General features: G+C 40.8%; 1 protein-coding gene across 1 annotated transcript; it reads left to right on the top strand.

Moving 5' to 3' along the window:
* Positions 1-4,564: 4,564 nt before the first annotated feature.
* Positions 4,565-21,998, top strand: LOC124253322 (prolyl 4-hydroxylase subunit alpha-1-like). Its single transcript, XM_046687073.1, has 13 exons — positions 4,565-4,733; positions 7,099-7,253; positions 9,118-9,458; positions 10,308-10,359; positions 11,302-11,438; positions 12,095-12,259; positions 14,286-14,332; positions 15,992-16,091; positions 17,475-17,528; positions 17,917-17,958; positions 18,781-18,849; positions 20,724-20,796; positions 21,058-21,998. The coding sequence occupies exons 1-13, from the start codon at positions 4,609-4,611 to the stop codon at positions 21,156-21,158; spliced, it is 1,461 nt and encodes a 486-aa protein (XP_046543029.1). The 5' UTR covers positions 4,565-4,608; the 3' UTR covers positions 21,159-21,998.
* The last annotated feature ends 2,062 nt before the right edge of the window (positions 21,999-24,060 follow it).

Raw genomic sequence — 24,060 nt, forward strand, 5'->3', positions numbered from 1 at the left:
ATGGCTGAGGTGTAGGGACACAATAAACCAAGGTGTAGGCACACAATAAAGTGAGGCGTAAAGACAGAATAATAAGAGATCTAGGGACACAATAAACTGAGGCGTAGGGATACAATAATGCAAGGTCTAGGGACACAGTAAACCAAGGTGTAGGGACACAATAAAGTGAGGTGTAGGGACACAATAAACCAAGGCGTAGGGACACAATAAACTGAGGCGTAGGGATACAATAATGCAAGTTCTAGGGACACAGTAAAGTGAGGTGTAGGGACACAATAAAGTGAGGCGTAGGGACACAATAAAAGGCAGGGATACACAATAAAGTGAGGTGTAGGGACACAATAAGTGAGGCGTAGGGAGTGTAGGGACACAATAAAGTGAGGCGTAGGGACACATAAACCAAAGTGAGGGACACAATAGGGAAAAATAAAGTGAGTGAGATGTAGGGACGCAATAAAGTGAGGCGTAGGGACACACTAAACCAAGGCGTAGGGACACAATAAACTGAAGCGTAGGGACAGAATAAAGCGATATCTAGGGACACAATAACCTGAGGTGTAAGGACACAATAAAGTGAGGCGTAGGGATACAATAAATCAAGGTCTAGGGACACAATAAAGTGAGATGTAGGGACACAATAAACCAAGGTGTAGGGACACAATAAAGTGAGGCTTAGGGATACAATAATGCAAGGTCTTGGGACACAATAAAGTGAGGTGTAGGAACATAGTAAAGTGAGATTTAGGGACACAATAAAGTGAGATGTAGGGACACACTCAACCAAGGTGTAGGGACACAAAAATCTAAGATGACTGTACCAACAAACTGAAGCGAGACGAGAGCAAGTATAAACTGAAATGTAGCTCAGGCTTTAATGCGACAGTTTATACTGAATTAGTAGAATAGTTTTGATCTTGATGATGTCCAGACGATTGTTTACGCTGGCAGTGTTGTCAACATGTTGACAAGTACGTTTGTTACAGTCCGGTCACGCATACAAGCCACGACCTTGTTTCTGATTAATATTGTAGATTCCTGTATGTACTCGTGTCTGTCGTACGAGGCCATACATTCAGGGTCCTATGCCCATAACCCAGACACGCAACACGCCACTGACAAATGTTACGAGGACGTGTCACGTGCTAAGAAAGGTCACATTTGTCACGCTGACATTCTGACTTGTTTACTCGCCAGAGCCACGCCCCCTTTTCAAGGAAAGCTCATTTACTGTAACATATCTGCCTCATGTACATGTTGTGTTCTTACATAACCACTAAAATTGTCAGATATCGTCTGATGGGAATTAAGTGTCTCCCGTTAATACTGGAACAAAGGCCAGACTGAATAGTTATAAAAGCTTAATATCTAGCTGATACGTGAAAAAGTAATGAACTATAAATTAACGATACTAACAAATAAAGTAAACAACAATAATAATAAGTAAACTTATCTTCTCATGCAATAACATAATGAAGCAATGTATAAAAAATGTAATTAGATGTCAACTGTGAATGCTAGTCACTCTCACAGTCCCTGAACCATATAATGTTCCCTAACGATTAGCCATCCCTGCAATTCAAAAGTCCTAAGTGAAGCAAGTCTAGATTTCCCCAGGTTCCCACCACTCACTGGGACTTCTTTTCAATTTAAATGGGTTTGTTTGTTTCTATCAAAATTATATATATTCAGGGTCTAAGCGTTAATCTACATCATAAATCATTTGTTTTTCACACAGAGAGCCAAGGGGCCAAAGTACAAGAGATGCTGGATGACACTTTAAGGGGAAGTTAGACATTGAACATAGATGGAGTATGATATATGTGCATGATGGCTCTCATTACTTGTGACACGTGACTGATCTTACTGCCAGTCAGAGGCTCGAGCAAGTACAGCAGGGCAGGGCAGGGCAGGGCAGGGCAGGGCAGGGCAGGGCAGGGCAGGGCAGGGCAGGGCAGGGCAGGGCAGGGCAGAAATCTCTTAACAGGATGTATTGTCTAAGGCGTGTATTTTCATGGTGTTTGCCCTCACAATATTTCATGAAAATTTCTTTGTTCTGTTAATCATTATGAGTGAGTGAGTGAGTGAGTTTGGTTTTACACCGCTTTTAGCAATATTCCAGCAATATCACGGCGGAGGACAACAGAAATGAGCTTCACACATTGTACACATGTGGGGAATCGAACCCGGGTCTTCGGCGTGACGAGCGAACGCTTTAACCATCAGGCTACCCCACCTCCCCTAATCATTATGAGAGGATAGTTAGTCGCACGTGGCCTTTCAGGTATCCAACGCCCTAATATTTATGTAATATGGAATGTTAATAAAGCGGCGTAAAATCCCACTAACTCCCATACACATTGACGTTTTAAAGGTATATTTGTGTTTAACATTTATGTTTAATGACGCACGTTGTGTTTGTGTAAAGCGGTCTTTTGTGTCGATGTCATTGTTTATTTAGTGAGTCAGTGAGTTTGATTTTAAGCCGCTATACCAATATTCCAGCAATATTCCAGAAATGAGCTTCACACATTGTACCCATGTGGGGAATCGAACCCAGGTCGTTGGCATGACGAGCGAACGCTTTAACCACTATACTACCCCGCCGCCCCTCGACACGTCAGAGGTTGAAAACTCAAGGAGGAATGGACGGTAGGATAGCTTAGTATTTAAAGCGTTAGCTCGTCACGTCGAAGACTCGGGTTCGATTCCCCACAATGGATGAAGCCCATTTCTGGTGTCCCCTGCTGGTATATTGCTAAAAGTGGAGTAAAACTCGGTGTACCCACTCACTCACTCAAGGAGGAATGCCATTGCTTCAAGAAAACCGTACGTTCACACATGGTGCCTGACTGTATTAATCATGTAGTAAGTCAAAGGTAAAATACCCCTTATATAATACCCCTTCCTCTGCCATTTATGTCTATTTGTAAAAATATGAATTAAGTCCTTATTTTGATAATCATACTCTATAAAGTCTCTATACAGTCCCACCCGCAATATTTTGCTTATTCCTGAATATATACACATGAAAAATATTGTTTAGATACATATTCGCATATAACAATTCCATTTGTATAGATCTTCAATATATTCAACACAACACAACACAACACAACACAACACAACACAACACAACACAACATAACACAACATAACATAACATAACATAACATAACATAACATAACTAGAGCATTGGTAGCCTCGTGGCTTTAGACCGATGAACATGCGGTGCAGAGTCAAGCTGCAAAGATATTGCCGGAATTTGCAGGTTAGAGGATCGAGTCTCCAAAATGCCGCACTGTTACTAATTTTTGCTTAAGCTCAATATCCAAGATTCAACACACAAAAAAATAAGAACTGAGAGTTGTTGTAAATCTTTAATCATGTATATAGCTTCTAATCATAGCTCTTTTGAAATAATTATGAAAAATAACATTCTTTAGAACCTACATTTGAAATAGGTGACGGGTCATCAGACGCCGCGATTCTCTATGAAGAGTTACGTCCCTTACACGTACAATAATCCGCTCGTTCGGAGTTCGAATACCGACTTTGATCTGATGATCTTGGGTTTGTCGGCACTTTATACGCGTTTCGGTTACAAATGTGGACAACATCTACGACCTTCTTCATTTAGAGCTGTATTCTCCATCAGTGTTACACTGTGATATCTATCAGTTACTATCTCAACGCGATTGTTATATTGACGCGCTTCCTCATAAAGATAGAACATCAAATAAAATATTTTACTACTGTTCACGATGAAACATTTCAAGCTTGTACCATTCCAGATGAAGAACCTACAAACAATGCAGACTCCCATGTGTCTGCTTCAACCAGTTCGGAACGGTGGGGTAGCCTAGTGGCTAAAGCGTTCGCTCGTCATGCCGAAGATCCGGGTTCGATTCCCAACATTGGTACAATGTGTGAAGTCCATTTCTGTTGTCCGCCGCTGTGATATTGCTGAAATATTTCTAAAAGCGGCGTAAAACCCAACTCACTTACTAACTCACTCGCTCACTCACTCAACCAGTTCAAGAAATGAGTAAATGAGTGCTGGTAAACATGCTGGTAAGGAGTAACTATTCGGATTTATCTTCAGTGATCTTCATGCAACGGGGGCGGTGGGGTAGCCTAGTGGTTAAAGCGTTGGCTCATCACGCCGAAGGCCCGGGTTCGATTCCCCACATGGGCACATTGTGTTAAGCCCATGTCCCCCGCCGTGATATTGCTGGAATATTGCTAAAAGCGGCGTAAAACTAAACTCAGTCAGTCAGTCAGTCTTCGTCCAACGTTCAGTCGTCGTCCAAACTAAAGGGGGACAACTCGTATTCTCTCCGACACGTCTACAGGCTTACAACAGTGTTGTGTATGGAGTACCTGGACAATCGACTTCCAATAACCCACCAACAATGGTGACACCATCTGTGCGGCCAACTCACGCGCCACGTGCTCGTGAGCTCTACGTCATCAAAATATGCCAACATCTGATGCCAAACTTTCCAGCATAGACGCACAACCAGAAATGGCTTGGATATTGAAGCGTTTGCTGGTTATTTTTTGCCTTGTTGGCTGTGTGCTCTGCCAACAAAGGCAAATTTACTTCTATGGCAAATTTGGAAAAGCTCTTTTACATCGAATCTGAAATTATAGCGCTTGCCGACGTATTTCTTCGTGAGGAACATTTCGCCCATCATGGCGAGGATCCCCATAACCTCGGAGGAATGAGAGAGTGAGTACAGTCAGTCGGTCTTCAGGTGTGACCAGGTGATACTATATAGTCGGACCTCGTTAATTCGGATAAAACCGTTTCTATGAAATTAACCGGATTAACTCAATTCCTGATTCTGGAACGGAGTATGTTCTCTGGTTTTTAGTGTTCCCGTCAAGATCGGGTGGAACATAGACGATTGTAGAGGTCCAGATTGTACGTCAACCAATCTGTCACGTATTTTCCTGACGTACCTTTGCATCTATGAACCGAGCCTAACATTACATACATGTTTAACAAGTAATGGGTTGGGCTGGTGGCTAAGGCATTTTTCTCTCGCAGTTTGCCGGGGTTCAGTTCCCAACATCAACATGGGTTGTTCTGTTAAGGACGTTTACTGTGTCCTGTTTCTTGATAAAGCAGGTCATTGTGCAGGCGGCGTAAAACGCCATTCACTCACTGTTCATTCCTTACAAGATGTAAAACACTTTATCAGACTGACAGTTTCAGATTATGTTGATGTTTATGTTTATTATATATATTTGATGCAGGGGCCGTGTTTTTTTCACTTTTATGGTTATTTGATAAGAGAAATAACCTATTTGCTGATAAACGTACAAAATTAACACGTATCAACATTATTATGAGGATTTATCTCCCGATGCCACTAATGTAATGCTTTTTCCACAGGAAATAAAGTAGTAAATTTCAGCAGTGATGTTTATTATAGACATTTAATACAGGGACTGTTTTTTTTGCATTAAAGAAATATCCAATTTACTGATAAATCTACAAAATTAGCACGTAAGAGCGTTATTATGAGGATTTATCCCCAGGCGACACTAATGCATTACTGCACGAACAACGCAACATACACGGATATAGAACTTTGTACTTGCTATATTCAGAGTGTTAATTAGTATATTGGCATGCTAACTGAATCTAATAGACATACATTCGTTGTTTTGTGATGGCGTAGTGATTATAGAAATAGGCACAGCACTGCCAGCACACCGGCTGTGAAATGAGCATTGACTCCTGTAAAGGGAGATAATCGATGTACTCCTCTATTTCCTGCGTGCCACATTGAACGCCATATGTTACCAAGTGTCGACATAGCATTACAATAACTCGCACGTGTTGACAGATGTACTAGCGAGGATACACATGGTACACGCCCCGTTATCTTATTCGTGACATAATTATGATTAAACCATTCTTCTTATAACAGCAATACGAAAAGAAGTATGTAAGCGCATTTACTATCCCCTTTAGTAATGTCATTTAAAAAATATCGAGTACTATGACTTTGTCTCTTTGTTGTTTAACGACACAATCAGCAATATTTCAGCTCTAGGAGTGTGGTCTGTAAATATGGGCAAGATAATCCAGTGATCAACATCACGAGGATTGATGTACGCAAACAGGACACAATGGATGACATACGTTGGCAACGACATCGTTTCCATGTGTCGTCTCCTGCGATAAGCATGGGTCGCTTGAGACAAATTCTACCCCGGGCGGTTCAGACTACGTATATATATTGGCGATTTCTTCATGCGCCTTTTCCACGTCAGCAGATATGCTCAAGGCGCGACAATGGCAGATTAAAAGAGTCTCCAACATTTATACAGCAATATGTACACGTCCAAATAGAGTTCCTAATAATACATTGAAAACAGGTATGTTTTGAGTCCTGACTTGAATGTGGCAATGCTATCAGAAACGTTCAGATTGTATGGGAGTGAATTCCACAAGGTTGGGTCTGCATATGAAAAAGTCCGGTTTCCAAAAGTTTTAAGCCTGAAGTTTGGCACAAACAGAAGCTTTTGATTAGATGATCGAAGGCAGCGTTTGTTTCAGTATGAAGTAAGCAGGCCAGAGAGATATGGGGGAGCAAGTCCGCGACGGGCCATGTAGGTCAAGCAGAGGATTTTGTAGTCGCTTCTTGCCTTGATGGGGAGCCAGTGCAACTGTTTAAGAACAGGTGTAATACGTACCTTTTGAAATAGATAATGAACAACTGCACAAGGTGGAATCCTTTCCTTCAGGTTACGCTGGAATAATAAACGTATATTGTCACTGACGGTGGATATGAAACTAGGGGTTGATAGTATGACCCCAACTTTAGGGGACACTCACATAACATCAGTCAAATGTTGTAATCACCTGATCGCTCCAACTCCTTCGGATCATACACCACGCTTCGCTAAGCGACCGCAGCGATCCTATTGTAATACAAAAGTTTACCATCTATTTGTCATACTTTACCCTTCCCAGGACTCCGTGCGAATAGTCTTAGTGAGAGCTCGACCTAAATATCCAACGTTATTCAGTCTAATATCTTCCTGAGTTTGATAAAAGGTATTTTTTCGACTTGTTCCAGGACTGTTGAGAGGAACAAGGTTCTCCATGGGAACATCTCGGATATGAACGAGTATCTGAGCCACCCAATCAACGTGTTTCATCTGACGAGGCGGCTGACCAGGGAGTGGAAGGCCACACTGCAGGTCATCTGGAAGGGCGAACCGTGTCAAAAATGTGAGTAGCTACAGAGAGACGTGTCAGAGATGTGGGTAGCTATAGAGAGACGTGTCAGAGATGGGTGTAGCTATAGAGAGACGTGTCAGAGATGTGGGTAGCTACAGAGAGACGTGTCAGAGATGTGGGTAGCTATAGAGAGACGTGTCAGAGATGGGTGTAGCTATAGAGAGACGTGTCAGAGATGTGGGTAGCTATAGTGAGACGTGTCAGAGATGGGTAGCTATAGAGAGACGTGTCAGAGATGTGGGTAGCTATAGAGAGACGTGTCAGAGATGTGGGTAGCTATAGTGAGACGTGTCAGAGATGTGGGTAGCTATAGTGAGACGTGTCAGAGATGTGGGTAGAGACGCGTCAGAGATGTGGGTAGCTATAGTGAGACGTGTCAGAGATGTGGGTAGCTATAGTGAGACGTGTCAGAGATGTGGGTAGCTATGTCAGAGATGTGGGTAGCTATAGTGAGACGTGTCAGAGAGTAGCTATAGTGAGACGTGCTAGAGATGTGAGTAGCTATAGGTAGGCGTGTCAGAGATGTGGGTAGCTATAGTGAGACGTGTCAGAGATGTGGGTAGCTATAGTGAGACGCGTCAGAGATGTGGGTAGCTATAGAGAGACGCGTCAGAGATGTGGGTAGCTATAGTGAGACGCGTCAGAGATGTGGATAGCTATAGTGAGACGTGTCAGAGATGTGGGTAGCTATAGTGAGACGTGTCAGAGATGTGGGTAGCTATAGTGAGACGTGTCAGAGATGTGGGTAGCTATAGTGAGACGTGTCAGAGATGTGGGTAGCTATAGTGAGACGTGTCAGAGATTTGGGTAGCTATAGTGAGACGTGTCAGAGATGTGGGTACCTATACAGAGACGCGTCAGAGATGTGGGTAGCTATAGTGATACGTGTCAGAGATGTGGGTAGCTATAGTGAGACGTGTCAGAGATGTGGGTAGCTATAGTGAGACGTGTCAGAGATGTGGGTAGCTATAGTGAGACGTGTCAGAGATGTGGGTAGCTATAGTGAGACGTGTCAGAGATGTGGGTAGCTATAGTGAGACGTGTCAGAAATGTGGGTACCTATATAGAGACGTGTCAGATATGTGGGTAGCTGTATAGAGACGTGTCAGAGATGTGGGTAGCTGTATAGAGACGTGTAGAAAGGCTAACATACGCGTTTAACGGGTTCAACAAAAAGTGAAACCTACATGTATTTCGCCATCAAGTATTAAAGAAGGCCTTTCTTTCTTCGCATTCAATGATTTTCCCATAAAGCGTTTTACGGGTGAACATTTTCAATATGTTTTAAATTGTCAAACCAAAGATTCCATACCAACATAACAGGACCGGCCTGACCATAAAACCAAAAACTGTACAGAAATATTATACTCACGACTTTTTCGTTATTGTGTGGTGAAGCACGGGGCGAACGATCCGGAATCAAGCCTTGGCAAACTGTGGGCAGTTTGTGTCCATGGGGCAAGTAGAAATGACCAAATGACCAAACGCACCTTGGTCCATGCAGAGCTCCGTGTATGCAATCACTGTCCAGGTTGTTTGATTGGTTGGTTGTTTTACGCCGAACTCAGCAATACTCCACCTATATGGCGGCCGTCTGTAAATAATAGAGTCCGGACCAGACAATCCAGTGATCAACATCATGAGCATGGATGTACGCAATTGTGATACGATAACATGCATCACACAAGTCAGTGAACCTGACCACCCGATCCCGTTAGTCGCCTCTTACGACAAGCACGGGCTGCTGAAAACAGGATCGCAATAATAATTGCGCGATTATTATTCCCGATCACAGTATAACAAAAGACGCGTATGATCTTGATAAAATTGTGTAACATATGTTGTTTGATTCCAGGGGATGTCCCCGAGCTGAAGGCTCGAATAAGCAACATCCACCACAATATCCCGACCAAAGAAGACCTCATGCGAGTCGCTCTTGGCATCGCACACATCCAGTTCACAGAGAACCTGAAGTTTGACGACATCTACTCCGGGCTGATCAGAGGCCGGAAGTCTTTGCAGCCAGTGATCATTGAGGACCTCATAGATTTTGCCTGGGGGTCGTTTGACGGAGGGCAGTATCTGTTCACGACGAACGTTGTTGAGCGAATCCTTGAAGAATGCAAGAAAGCTCCCGAAAACAAGTTCTGCAATTCACCGAAGGCTTTTAAGTTGGCTGCAACTTCATACTTCGAGGTATTAAAAGCCATCGCGATCACTACAGTGAATTACGTCCCTTTACGTACCTGGATCCACTGTCGCGTGATTAGGATTGTTGGTTCATTAGTACCATACCAAAACCTGCGCTCGTGGGTATGGTTGAAATGTTCAACGCCAAAGAGTCACATGGTCACCCGGTCATCCAATATTTGAGCTGACAACGCCATAGAACATCTGAAATACTGTTCAAATGGGCGTTTAGGGGCGGGGCGGTAGCCTAGTGGTTGCAACGTTCGCTCGTCACGCCGAAGACCTAGGTTCGATTCCCCACATGGGTACAATGTGTGAAGCCCATTTCTGGTGTCCCTCGCCGTGATATTGCTGGAATATTGCTAAAAGCAACGTAAAGCTAAACTCACTCACTTACACTCAAATGGGCGTTTGATACTCACTTGCTGTATCAGTGATATTCGACGTCATGTCGCGCAGCTCCTCCGTGCATTCTTTGGTTCGCCACCTATAACTGGATGAGAGCTGAAGGGACATCCATCAACGGAGGCCTTTTAGGGTCATTCGTTTTTATAATTTCCCCTGAAATATCCACTTATAATCTTTAAATTTCAAGGTCGTAATTTAACCAAATATTTTCAAAATATTATTTTGAAAGTTCAAGATTATGATCTTAAAATTTAAAAAATAAACTAAAATAAACCCCCAAACGAATGCCCCAAAAATGCCTCTGTATCCATCAGTAATCACTCGTTTATTTATCGTGTTTATTTTCCTGCACTTTTGTCTTAAATGTTGATCCACATAACGACTACCAAGCCAGAAGCTATGGCAAAGGGTTGTCAGCGCTGAAAGCAATTTATCATTTAATTTCAGATGAATAAAGTGGAAAAGGCAGTTCAAATGATCGACAAAGTACTGGCAATGAGTAAGTAGCATTGATGGACGATACAAGCTGTACATATAACGTCTCCGAGAAAGTATATAGACTATAGAGTCGACTAAGATCAGACACGTGGTTTCTTTTCTAGTCTTAGACAGTGTAATTTATACCATAGATACATATAGGTATGTACGCATCTGGGGAAACCACAAGTTGTTAATGGTATACACATTATCAAATGTGCCTAGCAAACAATAAAGTATTAAAGGGACTTATCTCCGAGATTGGCAAGTAGCCTGAGACCAATCTCTCTTTCTGAATATTTAAAGGATTTTGGTTGGTCAGTTTGTTGTTTAACGCCGCACTCAGCAATATTCCACCTATATGGCGGCGGTCTGTAAACAATCCAGTCTGGACCACACATCATGAGCATTGATCTACACAATTTGGATACGATGACATGTGTCAACCAAGTCAGCGAACCTGACCATCCGATCCCGTTAGTCGCCTTTTACGACAAGCATTGGTTGCTGAAGATCAATTCTGACCCGGATCTTCAAGGGCCAGTATGGTTTACTCTCGGCAACAAATAATATCTGCAAAACAATTTTGACTGGAGTCATCAAACACCCGCTGCGTCAGCAGGATGTCGGTTTCTGTACTGAACAATGACACAAATGAATCCACTTATCTTTATATATCAAAATATGGGATAGTCCACCAGCACTATCACATACTTATTATTGAACGACAAGACCTAAAAGGTATACTTCCCATATATGTAGAGGGGCGGTGGGTAGCCTAGTGGTTAAAACGCTCGCTGGTCACGCGTCCCCTCCCGTGATATTGCAGGGATATAGCAAAGAGCGGCGTAAAACTAAACTCCTCATTCACCCATATATAACAGTCTGTTGATACGTGACCACAAATACGACCTCACAAGGTTCCAGGAAATGATGCACACTGATACATCGTGTCTTGACTCAGATCCAGATGATGGCGGAGCCCAACGGAGCCGTCGGTTCTACGCGGGGAGGCTGCGACGCAAATCTTCGGGAAAGGAGGTACTCTTCAGCGCCCGGAACGTCAAATACTTCGAGACTTGCAGAGGAGAGAGGAAGAAGGTAACTGTTCGACACTATATCCAGGAGTGGGGTCGGGGTTGTCTGAATCGTGTGTACATTGTGAGGTCTACCGTCAAGATTCGACATTCATTCGACTGAGCACAAAGGTCTTTATTGGACACGGGCGGTAGGGTAGTCTAGTGGTTAAAGAGACCCGGGTTCGATTCCCCACATGAGTACAATGCGTGAAGCCCATTTCTGGTGTCTCCGTCCTGATATTGCTTGAATATTGGTAAAAGCGGCGTAAACTTAACTCACTCACTCTTTAGTGGAAGCTAATATGACGCGGTCTTTGCGTTTGTCCAGCAATGTTCCCGTGGCAGGTTCCAGAAGATCTTAGCGTTAAGACCATCTTAACATGCTTTAATATAGCCTTAGAGCTAAGATTGTTCAGTACGATTAGGCCATGGAAAATGTTTCACAAATTCATAAAAAAGTAGAATCGGTGATGGACCTCCGTAACAAGCAAGAACTGTACTTCGTTTGACCATGTGTACATGTTGATGCTGTCAAACATACGTCCAATCAATGGAATATGAATATGGGTTTGACGTATGTAAGAGATAATAAGTTGTTTAATATTTGTTCAGTGTGCACAGTGTGAATATTGTCCAAGAATAGTTGAAACATGCTGACGTGCCATTGTCTTCCTACAGAGCGCTGCCCAGATGTCCCGCCTTCACTGTGTCCTGCTTCCAACTCGACATTTCCTGGTGTTCGAGAAGGCGGAGTACCATCACATGGATCCACCCGTAGTCGAGTTCCACTCTACCATGAAGCCAAGCCTCCTGAAAGTAATGATGAGAATCGCAACAAAAGCCGTAAGTAGTGGTTGTAGTTGTTGTTGATGCAGTTGGAATGGTGGTTGTAGTTGTTGATGCTGTTGGAATGGTGGTTGTAGTTGTTGTTGATGCTGTTGGAATGGTGGTTGTAGTTGTTGATGCTGTTGGAATGGTGGTTGTAGTTGTTGTTGATGCAGTTGGAATGGTGGTTGTAGTTGTTGTTGATGCTGTTGGAATGGTGGTTGTAGTTGTTGATGCTGTTGGAATGGTGGTTGTAGTTGTTGTTGATGCTGTTGGAATGGTGGTTGTAGTTGTTGATGCAGTTGGATTGGTGGTTGTAGTTGTTGTTGATGCTGTTGGAATGGTGGTTGTAGTTGTTGTTGATGCAGTTGGAATGGTGGTTGTAGTTGTTGTTGATGCTGTCGGAATGGTGGTTGTAGTTGTTGTTGATGCTGTTGGAATGGTGGTTGTAGTTGTTGATGCTGTTCGAATGGTGGTTGTAGTTGTTGTTGATGCAGTTGGAATGGTGGTTGTAGTTGTTGATGCAGTTGGAATGGTGGTTGTAGTTGTTGGTGGTTGTAGTTGTTGTTGATGCTGTGGAATGGTTGTTGATGCTGTTGGAATGGTGGTTGTAGTTGTTGATGCTGTTCGAATGGTGGTTGTAGTTGTTGTTGATGCTGTTGGAATGGTGGTTGTAGTTGTTGATGCAGTTGGAATGGTGGTTGTAGTTGTTGTTGATGCTTTTGGAATGGTGGTTGTAGTTGTTGATGCTGTTGGAATGGTGGTTGTAGTTGTTGTTGATGCAGTTGGAATGGTGGTTGTAGTTGTTGATGCAGTTGGAATGGTGGTTGTAGTTGTTGTTGATGCTGTTGGAATGGTGGTTGTAGTTGTTGTTGATGCTGTTGGAGTGGTGGTTGTAGTTGTTGTTGATGCTGTTGGAATGGTGGTTGTAGTTGTTGTTGATGCTGTTGGAGTGGTGGTTGTAGTTGTTGATGCTGTTGGAATGGTGGTTGTAGTTGTTGTTGATGCTGTTGGAATGGTGGTTGTAGTTGTTGATGCTGTTGAGAATGGTGGTTGTAGTTGTTGATGTGGAAGTTGTAGTAGTTGTTGTTGCTGTAATAGTGGTAGTAGTAGTTGTTTTTGTATTGCTGTAGTTACACATGTTGGCCGGTGATGTGAAAGAAGCAGTTGTTGGCGTCGTAATGGATGCTGTGTAGTAACTGTTGTTGTGGTAAAGGCAGTGATACATTTTCTATTTGTGGTGGTAGTAACAGTAGTTGTTGCTGTAGCTTGGAAGTGGCATTGGTATTAGTAGTTGCTGTGTTCGTTCTGTTGTGATAGAAGTCGTAGTTGTAGTAGTTGTAGTAGTGACAGTTGTAGTTGTTTCCGGGACACGTAGACTTCGTTGGCTATTACAAAGCATTTTAATACGGGATCCGCAATCGCAGCAGTGACATATTCAGTACTAGTAGCAGCAGCAACAACAGTAACAGGTCGCGGTGAACTAGTTGTTGTAGTAGCAGTAGCAGCAGCAGCAGTGGTGGCAGCAGCAACAGTAATAGCAGGTCAGGGAGTAGAAATTGTAGCAGTAACAGCAGCAGCAGTAGTAGTAGTAGTAGTATTTAGCAACAGCAGCAGTAGTAGAAGCAGGTCAATGAGTAGAAGTTGTAGAAGAAACAGCAGCAGCAGCAGCAGCAACAGTAGTAGTATTAATTAGCAACAGCAGCAACAGCAGAAGCAGGTCATGGAGAAGACGTGGTTTTAGTAACAGCAGCAGCAGCAGCAGCAGTAGTAGTAGTAGTAGTAGTAGAAGTAGTAGTATTAGTAGTAGCAGTAGTAGTAGTAGTAGTAGCAGTAGTAGTAGTAGTAGTAGTAGTAGTAGTAGTAGTAGCAGCAGCAGCAGCAGCAGTAGTAGTAGTAGTAGTAGTAGTAGTAGCAGTAGCAGTAGTAGTAGTAGCAGCAGCAGTAGTAGTAGTAGTAGTAGTAGTAGTAGTTGCAGCAGTAGTGTAGTTTTGAAATGTTTTCTCTCACTGGGTAGCCTACAGACTGCAGTTGTTTGTTTCAGTATCGGTCGATGTCAACAAACAACCGCTACAGTTCTCCGGATTTTACGTAAGTATCCGAACAATAATGATCAACAAGTCCTCCTATTCTTGTGTGAACCGATGAAGAAACAGTAGTTCTTTAGTCCTATGATATTTCGGTTATCCAATCAAATCAAAACCCCTTGCAATTTCTTTATTTGTGAATTGTTGATTCAAAGTTAAAACGGAGAATCGGATCAGACGCACTGACTTGTATAACTTATTGTACATTGTGAGAGAACGTCTGAGTTATAGGACACTTGACATATCGACGTGGTTACATTATATGATTATTAATGTGTCTCATATCGGATAGCCCATACATAATAGATTGAGTTAAAGGACACTTGACATATCGACGTGGTTACATTATATGATTGTTAATATGTCTCATATCGGATAGCCCATACATAATACATTGTGTTAAAGGACACTTGACATATCGACGTGGTTACATTATATGATTGTTAATATGTCTCATATCGGATAGCCCATACATAATAGATTGTGTTAATGGACACTTGACATATCGACATGGTTACATTATATGATTGTTAATATGTCTCATATCGGATAGCCCATACATAATAGATTGTGTTAAAGGACACTTGACATATCGACGTGGTTACATTATATGATTGTTAATATGTCTCATATCGGATAGCCCATACATAATAGATTGTGTTAAAGGACACTTGACATATCGACATGGTTACATTATGTGATTGTTAATATGTCTCATATCGGATAGCCCATACATAATAGATTGTGTTAAAGGACACTTGACATATCGACGTGGTTACATTATATGATTGTTAATATGTCTCATATCGGATAGCCCATACATAATAGATTGTGTTAAAGGACACTTGACATATCGACATGGTTACATTATATGATTGTTAATATGTCTCATATCGGATAGCCCATACATAATAGATTGTGTTAAAGGACACTTGACATATCGACGTGGTTACATTATATGATTGTTAATATGTCTCATATCGGATAGCCCATACATAATAGATTGTGTGAAAGCGTGTTATAAGAAATGTTTGCATTGAAGAAAGGTTGAATGAATGGATCGTTCATAAGCCTTTAGTTGAATGTTATTGGCTGAATGTAAGGCAGTGCACTGCTGAATAATCCAGCCAAATCTTCACGTTAGAAAATCCCACCTCCCCGCCTGAATGTTTGCTGAAGTGATGGATAAGAAGTGAAAATGAACTGGGGCCGCTCAGCTCTCCGCTCGTTGTGGGGCGGTGGGGTAGCCTACTTGTTAAAGTGTTCGCTCGTCACTCTGAAGGCCTGGGTTCGATTCCCAATATGGGTACAATGTGTGAAGCCCATTTCTGGTGCCCCCCGCCGTAAAATTGCTGGAATATTGCTATAAGCGACGTAGAACCATACTCACTCACTCACTATAATCTTAAACTCAGATATTCTCAATAAGCTATACAAGTCAATGTGTTTGATCCCATTCTTCGTTTTAACTTTAAATCAACTATTTACAAATACATAAACTAAACTCACTAACTCATTCTCCGCTCGTTGTTGTATCTCTGTGTTAAAATATTAGAGATACGATCACCTCAGCGGTAAAATCCCTTTATGAAAATGGGTCCTGATTAGTACAGTTAGATGTCGTCAAAGCAATACTATGTAAGAAGTGGCATGTTTATTTCAGTTTTCAACCGCTCCCTACGTATGCATACAAGCAGTATGAGTCAAGATTCATGCATCTCAAATCTCCAATGGCATGGCCATTCGTGGAGGGAACTGTCGAGGTAAGACAATGAGGAAATGATGCCTAGCATCAGCTACACATACGTTGACTTCAGCGTACATCTACAGTAAATACACATTGTAGCTTTACATCTACAGTAAATATACATTGTAGCTTTACATCTACAGTAAATAAACATTGTAGCTTTACATCTACAGTAAATATACATTGTAGCTTTACATCTACAGTAAATAAACATTGTAGCTTTACATCTACAGTAAATAAACATTGTAGCTACATTACAGTCTACAGTAACATCTAACATTGTAGCTTTACATCTACAGTAAATAAACATTGTAGCTTTACATCTACAGTAAATAAACATTGTAGCTTTACATCTACAGTAAATAAACATTGTAGCTTTACATCTACAGTAAATAAACATTGTAGCTTTACATCTACAGTAAATAAACATTGTAGCTTTACATCTACAGTAAATAAACATTGTAGCTACACATCTACAGTAAATAAACATTGTAGCTTTACATCTACAGTAAATCTACAGTAAATAAACATTGTAGCTACACATCTACAGTAAATAAACATTGTAGCTTTACATCTACAGTAAATATACACTGTATCATTGCATCTACAGTAAACATATTGTAGCTGCACATCTGCAGTAAATAAACATTATAGCTTTACATCTACAGTACATAAACATTGTAGCTTTAGATATGCAGTAAATATACATTGTAGCTATATATTTACAGTAAATATTCACTACTTTATCCACAGTCAACAGCAATTACAGCTATATCTTGTCATAACAATTCAATATAGCTTTCATCTATTGGAAACCTATCATAGCTTCAACTGCTGCAATCTGTTATGTACAGTAAACGTTTCTCAGCTAAGATGCAGTAAGATGTGAACGGTGACATGGAATGTTCGTGTTGCACCAGTAGCCGTATTACAACTTATATCATCGTATATTGACTTTATATTACGCAATGTAATACAGTAAACGGTTATTACGAACTCAAATGGAGCACTAACTTTAGTGTGTTACAACCATGGTGAGAAATACGCGTTCCGACCGAACTAGCAAGTGATGCTATAGTGTACTCCCCTGTGTGTTCTTGTGGAGAGACCCGTGAAGATCCGGGCCAGAATTGGTCTTTAAACATCCGTGCTTGTCGTAAGAGGCGATTAACGGGATCGGATGGTGAGACTCACTGACTTGGTTGTCATCGTATCTCGATGCTCATACTGTTGATCACTGGGTTGTCTAGTCCAGACTCTATTATTTACAGACCACCGCCATATAGCTGGAATATTGCTGAGTGCGGCGTAAAACTAAACTCACTCACCCACCCTATGGAGTGCTACGCTGTGTAATCACATTCAACATACGATGATCTGATGAAACCTTTTATTCTAGATCCGGCAGATCAGCCTGGAAGGCATGTATTTCAGGGCCAAAGATAAAGAAAACGTGAGTACCGAGGCCAGGTCTTGTGTAAACAGCTGACGCAGTAGTCTCACTCCCAGAAAATCAATTCCAAACATACCAAACAATGACGTCAGAAGGCTGATCTTTGGCTGACCAATGTTATAAGTGGACTTTAGTGTCTCCAATTACATGACAATCCAGTACGAACGTTATATAAAAATGAAAAGTTGAATTTTCACATGATAGTTTTAAGGGATAAAAAATATTGTATCCATAAAAAGTCTTCGTTCTCCGAATCTCAAACTGCCTACCATAGACTTGATGGTTAAAATGCTCTGTTTTTCCTGTGCTGTAGCTTTATGAGCTGGTAGTGTCCACTGGATAGATGAGATTCAGTATGTGATGATGTGTAAACTGTGTTATATTTCAGTTGCCGAACCTTGGCGGCCATGTTGGATCATTCTTCACCTTTGTAAGTTGATAGACACTGTACTGGAATCAATATTCACTCAGTTCATATAACAGGCGTGTTTTTTAAAATATATTGTTTTGTTTGTTTGATTAGAGCCTCACGTTGCAATATCCCACCAATCTGAACATGGTCTGTAGATTATTAAATCTGAAATAGACACTCCAGTGATTGACTGTGATATCGATCTTAGATATACATGTATCATCAAATTGACCTAATTTGTATACGGAGTGTTTATTATATGATATAAACATTTTGTACATAATAGTTGGTATGAAACTGTTCTAATGGTAGGGTACATATCAGGTCAGCGTATTATCATGCTTTGCGTACAGTTTCTACGGACAAATTGATTTAAGGATTTCGGAAGTAGCCTAATGGTTAAAGCGTTTGGTCTTCACACCGATGACCCTGGTTCGATTCCTCACATTGATACATTGGGAAAAGCCCCTTTCTGTGATCCCATGCTGTGATAGTGCTGTAATGTTGCTTAACGATTTGAAAAATCACATTCACTAAATGGTTCAATGCTCCACCTGGGAGCTGTGTCAGATTAGTGAGTGAGTTTTACGCCACCTTTAGCAATATTCCAGCAATATCACGGCGGAGGACACCAGAAATGGACTTCACACATTGTACCTATGTGGGGAATCGAACCCGGGTCTTCGGCGTGACGAGCCAACGCTTTAACCACCAGGCTACTCCTCTGCCCCTTTGTCAAATTACTTGATCATTACTTTCAGTAGTGTTTAGCTTTTTTGTTTTGAATAATTCTGTCTCATGTGTATCGTTAATATATTTTGTGTCTTCATATTCTTCCAGCTAAACGACGACTACAACGGCGGGGAATTTGTATTTCCTAAATACAAAATAAAGTTAACTCCCAACATTGTGAGTAGGGTAAACGTATACGGTGTCGTTTTGTGAAGGTGTAACATCCAGTGTCATCCATACTGCTATTGGCAGACTACGTTAAGAATAGGGCTGGGACGGGTCCAAATGTTCTACCCGGGTACCCGTTATGTTAATTCCTAACATCAAATTTGCGAGAAATGGCAATATATTCCTCAGCTCGGAGGCTATTATTTCGAGTTTTTCAATATCTTAACCATGTATACACATATTATATTCAAAAGAAGTGAAATTATGTCTAAATCTACCAAGACAATACAACCTTTTAATCATGAAAGAATAACATACAATATCGTTTAATCACGTGATCATATCGGGTCCGGGTATCCGGGTTACCCGTCCCAGCCCTAGTTAAAACTGTAAAGAACCCACGTTGCACTTGATGACTGGAATTAACACAGTTTGTACTGACACGTTCTTACTTTATAGATAGTTCACATTAACACAGTTTGTATTGATATGGTGTTACTGCATAGAAAAGACTATGTTAACACAGTTTGTATTGATATGGTGTTACTGCATAGAAAAGACTATGTTAACACAGTTTGTATTGATATGGTGTTACTGCATAGAAAAGACTATGTTAACACAGTTTGTATTGATATGGTGTTACTGTATAGAAAAGACTATGTTAACACAGTTTGTATTGATATGGTGTTACTGCATAGAAAAGACTATATTAACACAGTTTGTATTGATATGGTGTTACTGCATAGAAAAGACTATGTTAACACAGTTTGTATTGATATGGTGTTACTGCATAGAAAAGACTATGTTAATACAGTTTGTATTGATATGGTGTTACTGCATAGAAAAGACTATGTTAACACAGTTTGTATTGATATGGTGTTACTGCATAGAAAAGACTATGTTAATACAGTTTGTATTGATATGGTGTTACTGCATAGAAAAGACTTTGTTAACACTGTTTGTATTGATATGGTGTTACTGCATAGAAAAGACTATGTTAACACAGTTTGTATTGATATGGTGTTACTGCATAGAAAAGACTATGTTAACACAGTTTGTATTGATATGGTGTTACTGCATAGAAAAGACTATGTTAACACAGTTTGTATTGATATGGTGTTACTGCATAGAAAAGACTATGTTAACACAGTTTGTATTGATATGGTGTTACTGCATAGAAAAGACTATGTTAACACAGTTTGTATTGATATGGTGTTACTGCATAGAAAAGACTATGTTAACACAGTTTGTATTGATATGGTGTTACTGTATAGAAAAGACTATGTTAACACAGTTTGTATTGATATGGTGTTACTGCATAGAAAAGACTGGTTTTAGGTTTTCCTTATAGAAAGCCAGAGTTTACGCAGTTTGTACAGGCAAGGTTTTACAGTATAGAAAGCCACAGTTAATACAGTTTGCATTAACAAGGTTTTACTGTATAGAAAGCCCGAATTAATGGTTACTGTGAAGAAAGCAGTACATTTAACTAGGAAATTCCTGACCTTTGAGAGGTTCCCTGGCTTTGGTGTAGCACCACACCGAATCATATCTGGCATATGTGGTGTCTTTTTAAGCGGGAGACATTGTTAGACATGTGCCTCTTTTCACTTTGCAGTCAATGGGTACCCAGTCGGATGGGATGCTTAAGTCATCTCACCGGCACCATGGCTTTAATATAGTCCTCAGGGAGCCGAGAACGAAACTTGAGTCCGCACTGATCCACTGACTGTAGCGCATCATTATTGTTAACATCCTAAATGCGTTATAATGAAAGTTGTTCGTCATGACATGCATTGTGACACAACGCTAAACTGTGTAATGTTTCCCTGTTACGTCAATGTGATTTACTTGTATAAATGTGATTAATGTTTCTGTTTTAGGGCAATACTATATTCTTCTTCGCGACAAAAAGCACACTGAACATTTGTCCCGTTTCATATGGCGTTCAATGGCGTGAGTAAAATTCTGATTCTTACTTGGAAAGTATAATAATTTTATCTCATTGCGTTTAGAAAACTCTTAATTTTTTTCATTTGCAACAATCACACGTACAATCCAAAATATTTTATCGTACTGAGTTTAAAAAAAACATTTTAGTTTTTTTTAATTTACAAGAATCACATGTACAATCCAAACCTAGATTCTAAATATTAGATGATCGATAATTTTCTTAAATAGTTTTTGCAGTTTCTATCATCAAGTTTTGTGTTGCAGTTGCGGTTCAGTCTCTGTACGAGAGGAAGGTCAAGGGCAGGTGTCGTCTCTATGACAACGACTTGTGGGATAAGAACGGAAAATGGAAATTGGCGTATTAGTTTGGCTTCCTGGCGTCATCATTGCAGAGGGCTTTGCTCAACCTCATGATCACATCAGTCACCCTTTAACACATGTACTCAAAGCCAGTCTCAGTGTAAATGACGGTCCCCACAGTGACTGTTCTTCAGTATATTGTTCATATGTCGAGGAAGTTGAGCCTGTGTTTTATATATATCCCCTGACAAGATGGTTGTGAATGTGTGTGATGAGAGACCAAGTAACGTTATGTGACAAACTGTAGAGAATATGTATAATCCAGCAAAACGATTGCGTTTTAGGAGTCAGTAGTCGCAGAGTTTGTATAGTTCAGAAAGTTTATTTTAAACTATCTTTATATCCGTCTTCAACGAGATACGTTAGAACAGACTAGTTGTGTTCATCTTTAACTGTCTAACCACAACCAAGAACACGTTTTACAATGGTTTCAACGCTTCTCTGAGCGGTGTGTACTTAAAAGGGCCTATCTATTCATTACTACTTACCTCGACCCGTGATAGTTTGTTTCTATATAATCTAAGACCATGCATATCGTCTAGTCTCTCAGCGGACACAATAAAAGACAAGTGAGTGTTAGCTTCGAGGGCAAAATGTAACACAAGTCAGTAATATTTTGGCAGCAAAGTAATGTGGAAAGTTTAACTCTTTCTGCTGATTCTACATGGGTGTTATCATATCTGGACGCCCTGGTCATCATTTGTGTTTGAACTGACGATTTAATATGTGTCCCTTTAGGAACAATGAGTTAAAATGCTCTCATGGTCAATGTGTTTTACAGTATGGAAACGAAAGATGTTTTATTTTAATGCTGTGTATAATTATGATAAATAAAGCTTACTAAAGGTTGATGTGTCGCCTCTCAATAGTGAGCGAGTGAGTTGGGTTTACTACTTCTTGTAATTATATGACAGCGTGTCAGCTTAGTGGGGGGGTGAACGCTAGAAGTGATGCACCTGTCAGACTTTTTCCACTTTGGTGAAACCCACGATATACGGTGCCTTCAGACCAGGAACAAATCGTATTCGAACCCACGACCATAGGTTTCTTTGGCGCCTTATAAACGTCAGCCATATGTCAACACATGTTTACTCTATTTTATCGACATGTCATCTTGCGAGGTTAATACGTGAAAACACGAAGAAAACGATAAAATTAATCTGGATATGTCTCGAAGTTTTAGCTAAACATGGAAAGAAAACCCAAAGGTATCCGAGGAAATTTTAATCACATTAGTGAAAATAACGAACACGGACGGGGATTGAACTGAAAACCTGGCAAGAACCAAATCTAGGCGAATCAATAAATCCTGGCTTGAAAATAAAGAAAATATATGATTTGTTTTTAAACGCCGCACCCAGCAATATTCCGGATATATGGCGGCGTTCTGTAAATAATCGAGTCTGGACCAGACAATCCAGTGATCGACAGCATGCGCATTGATCTGCTCAGTTTGACCGATGACATGTGTCAACCAAGTCAGCGAGCCTGACCACCCGATCCCGTTAGTCGGCTCTTCAGATAATAGAAAGTATTAATAATTAGATCTGTAGACATCTATGATGATAACATCTTACATGATAAATTGGATCTGGTTGAAAAGAACGTAAAAGTCAAAGCGACAGTTACCTGTTTTAAGTGATGCTTCCATAGGTGATTCCGTCTGGGTAACTGATGTCATGAAACCACCAAAGGATGATGACTTGACCAGACAATCCAGTGATCAATAGCATGCGCATCGATCAATTGGGATGAACTTTTATGATGTGACATTCACACTGAGTCACTCGTGTCCCAACCATTATTTTTCTTTCATAATGGACAATACTTTATTTCTTGATATCCATTTGAGATAACAGATGAACCCCTGCGATTTAACCTTTGGGACAAAATAGATATACCATTCACGTAACCTCACCGACAGCCCACAACAAGTTGAGTGGAACACTTTAGAATAGGTGTGAGTCTTTGTGAAGAAGTGTATTTGAAGAACAGTATTTCAAAACAACGACAAAGAACAGGCATATGTGTTGAGTATCAGACGCGAAATCAATTTTTTGAATGAGAGAATTTCTTGGTACTAACAGTCCGCTAACATCCTATAGCAGTTTTCACAGAAGAAGAAGAAGAAGAAAAACAATGGCAATAAAAAACACAAATATTATGTACAGTGTCCGGCCAATATGGCCTATGAGACACGCAGGGCGCCACATACATATAAATAAAAATGAAAAATATCACAGTTCATACATATACATAAACTGAAAGCTATCACAAGTACAAGATCTAAAGTTAGGGGGAGAACATCCTGATACTGAGAAGAAATAAAATGTACACTGAACTAGGTTGGTAGAGGCGAAAGACACAGTTGTCTTCGCTGATACATGCGATATAGTAGCGCGGCTAGGGGTCTAACAAACTTATTATTCCGCATAAAGAATAGTCTGATCGACAGCGGTCATCTGTATGAAGTTCGGAGTTGAAGTTCCATAAATCATAGCGCAAATCTGTATAGAGAGGACATTCAGCAAAAAGTGTATTTCACACAAAGCTGTGACACAGTTCAGGGGTGTTCCTTCATACGACAGTTGTTTACACATGAGGGATTATCTTCGTTCAGGAGCCGACAGGACAACAGACCGCTGTACACAATGGCCGCCAAGGATGGCAACAGGTTGAAGCTGATCGAACATCATGGTCTGTGGCGGGTTGTGTGTGAAATCAATTCAAATGTGATCGCTGACGCCACACAGCTCGTGGTATTATGTTGAGACATCAGGAGATTGACTGAGTGAATAGTGTTGACGCCGGAACATTAACAATCGACACCGCCATTTTGTAGTCACATGACATGTCACGTGCAACTTCTTGATTGTTCACGCCGCGTTTCAGTTTTCAGACACAAAC

The sequence above is a fragment of the Haliotis rubra genome, unplaced genomic scaffold, assembly GCF_003918875.1.
Source record: "Haliotis rubra isolate DU_JTF1 unplaced genomic scaffold, ASM391887v1 Scf539, whole genome shotgun sequence".
Taxonomy (NCBI): Eukaryota; Metazoa; Mollusca; class Gastropoda; order Lepetellida; family Haliotidae; genus Haliotis; species Haliotis rubra.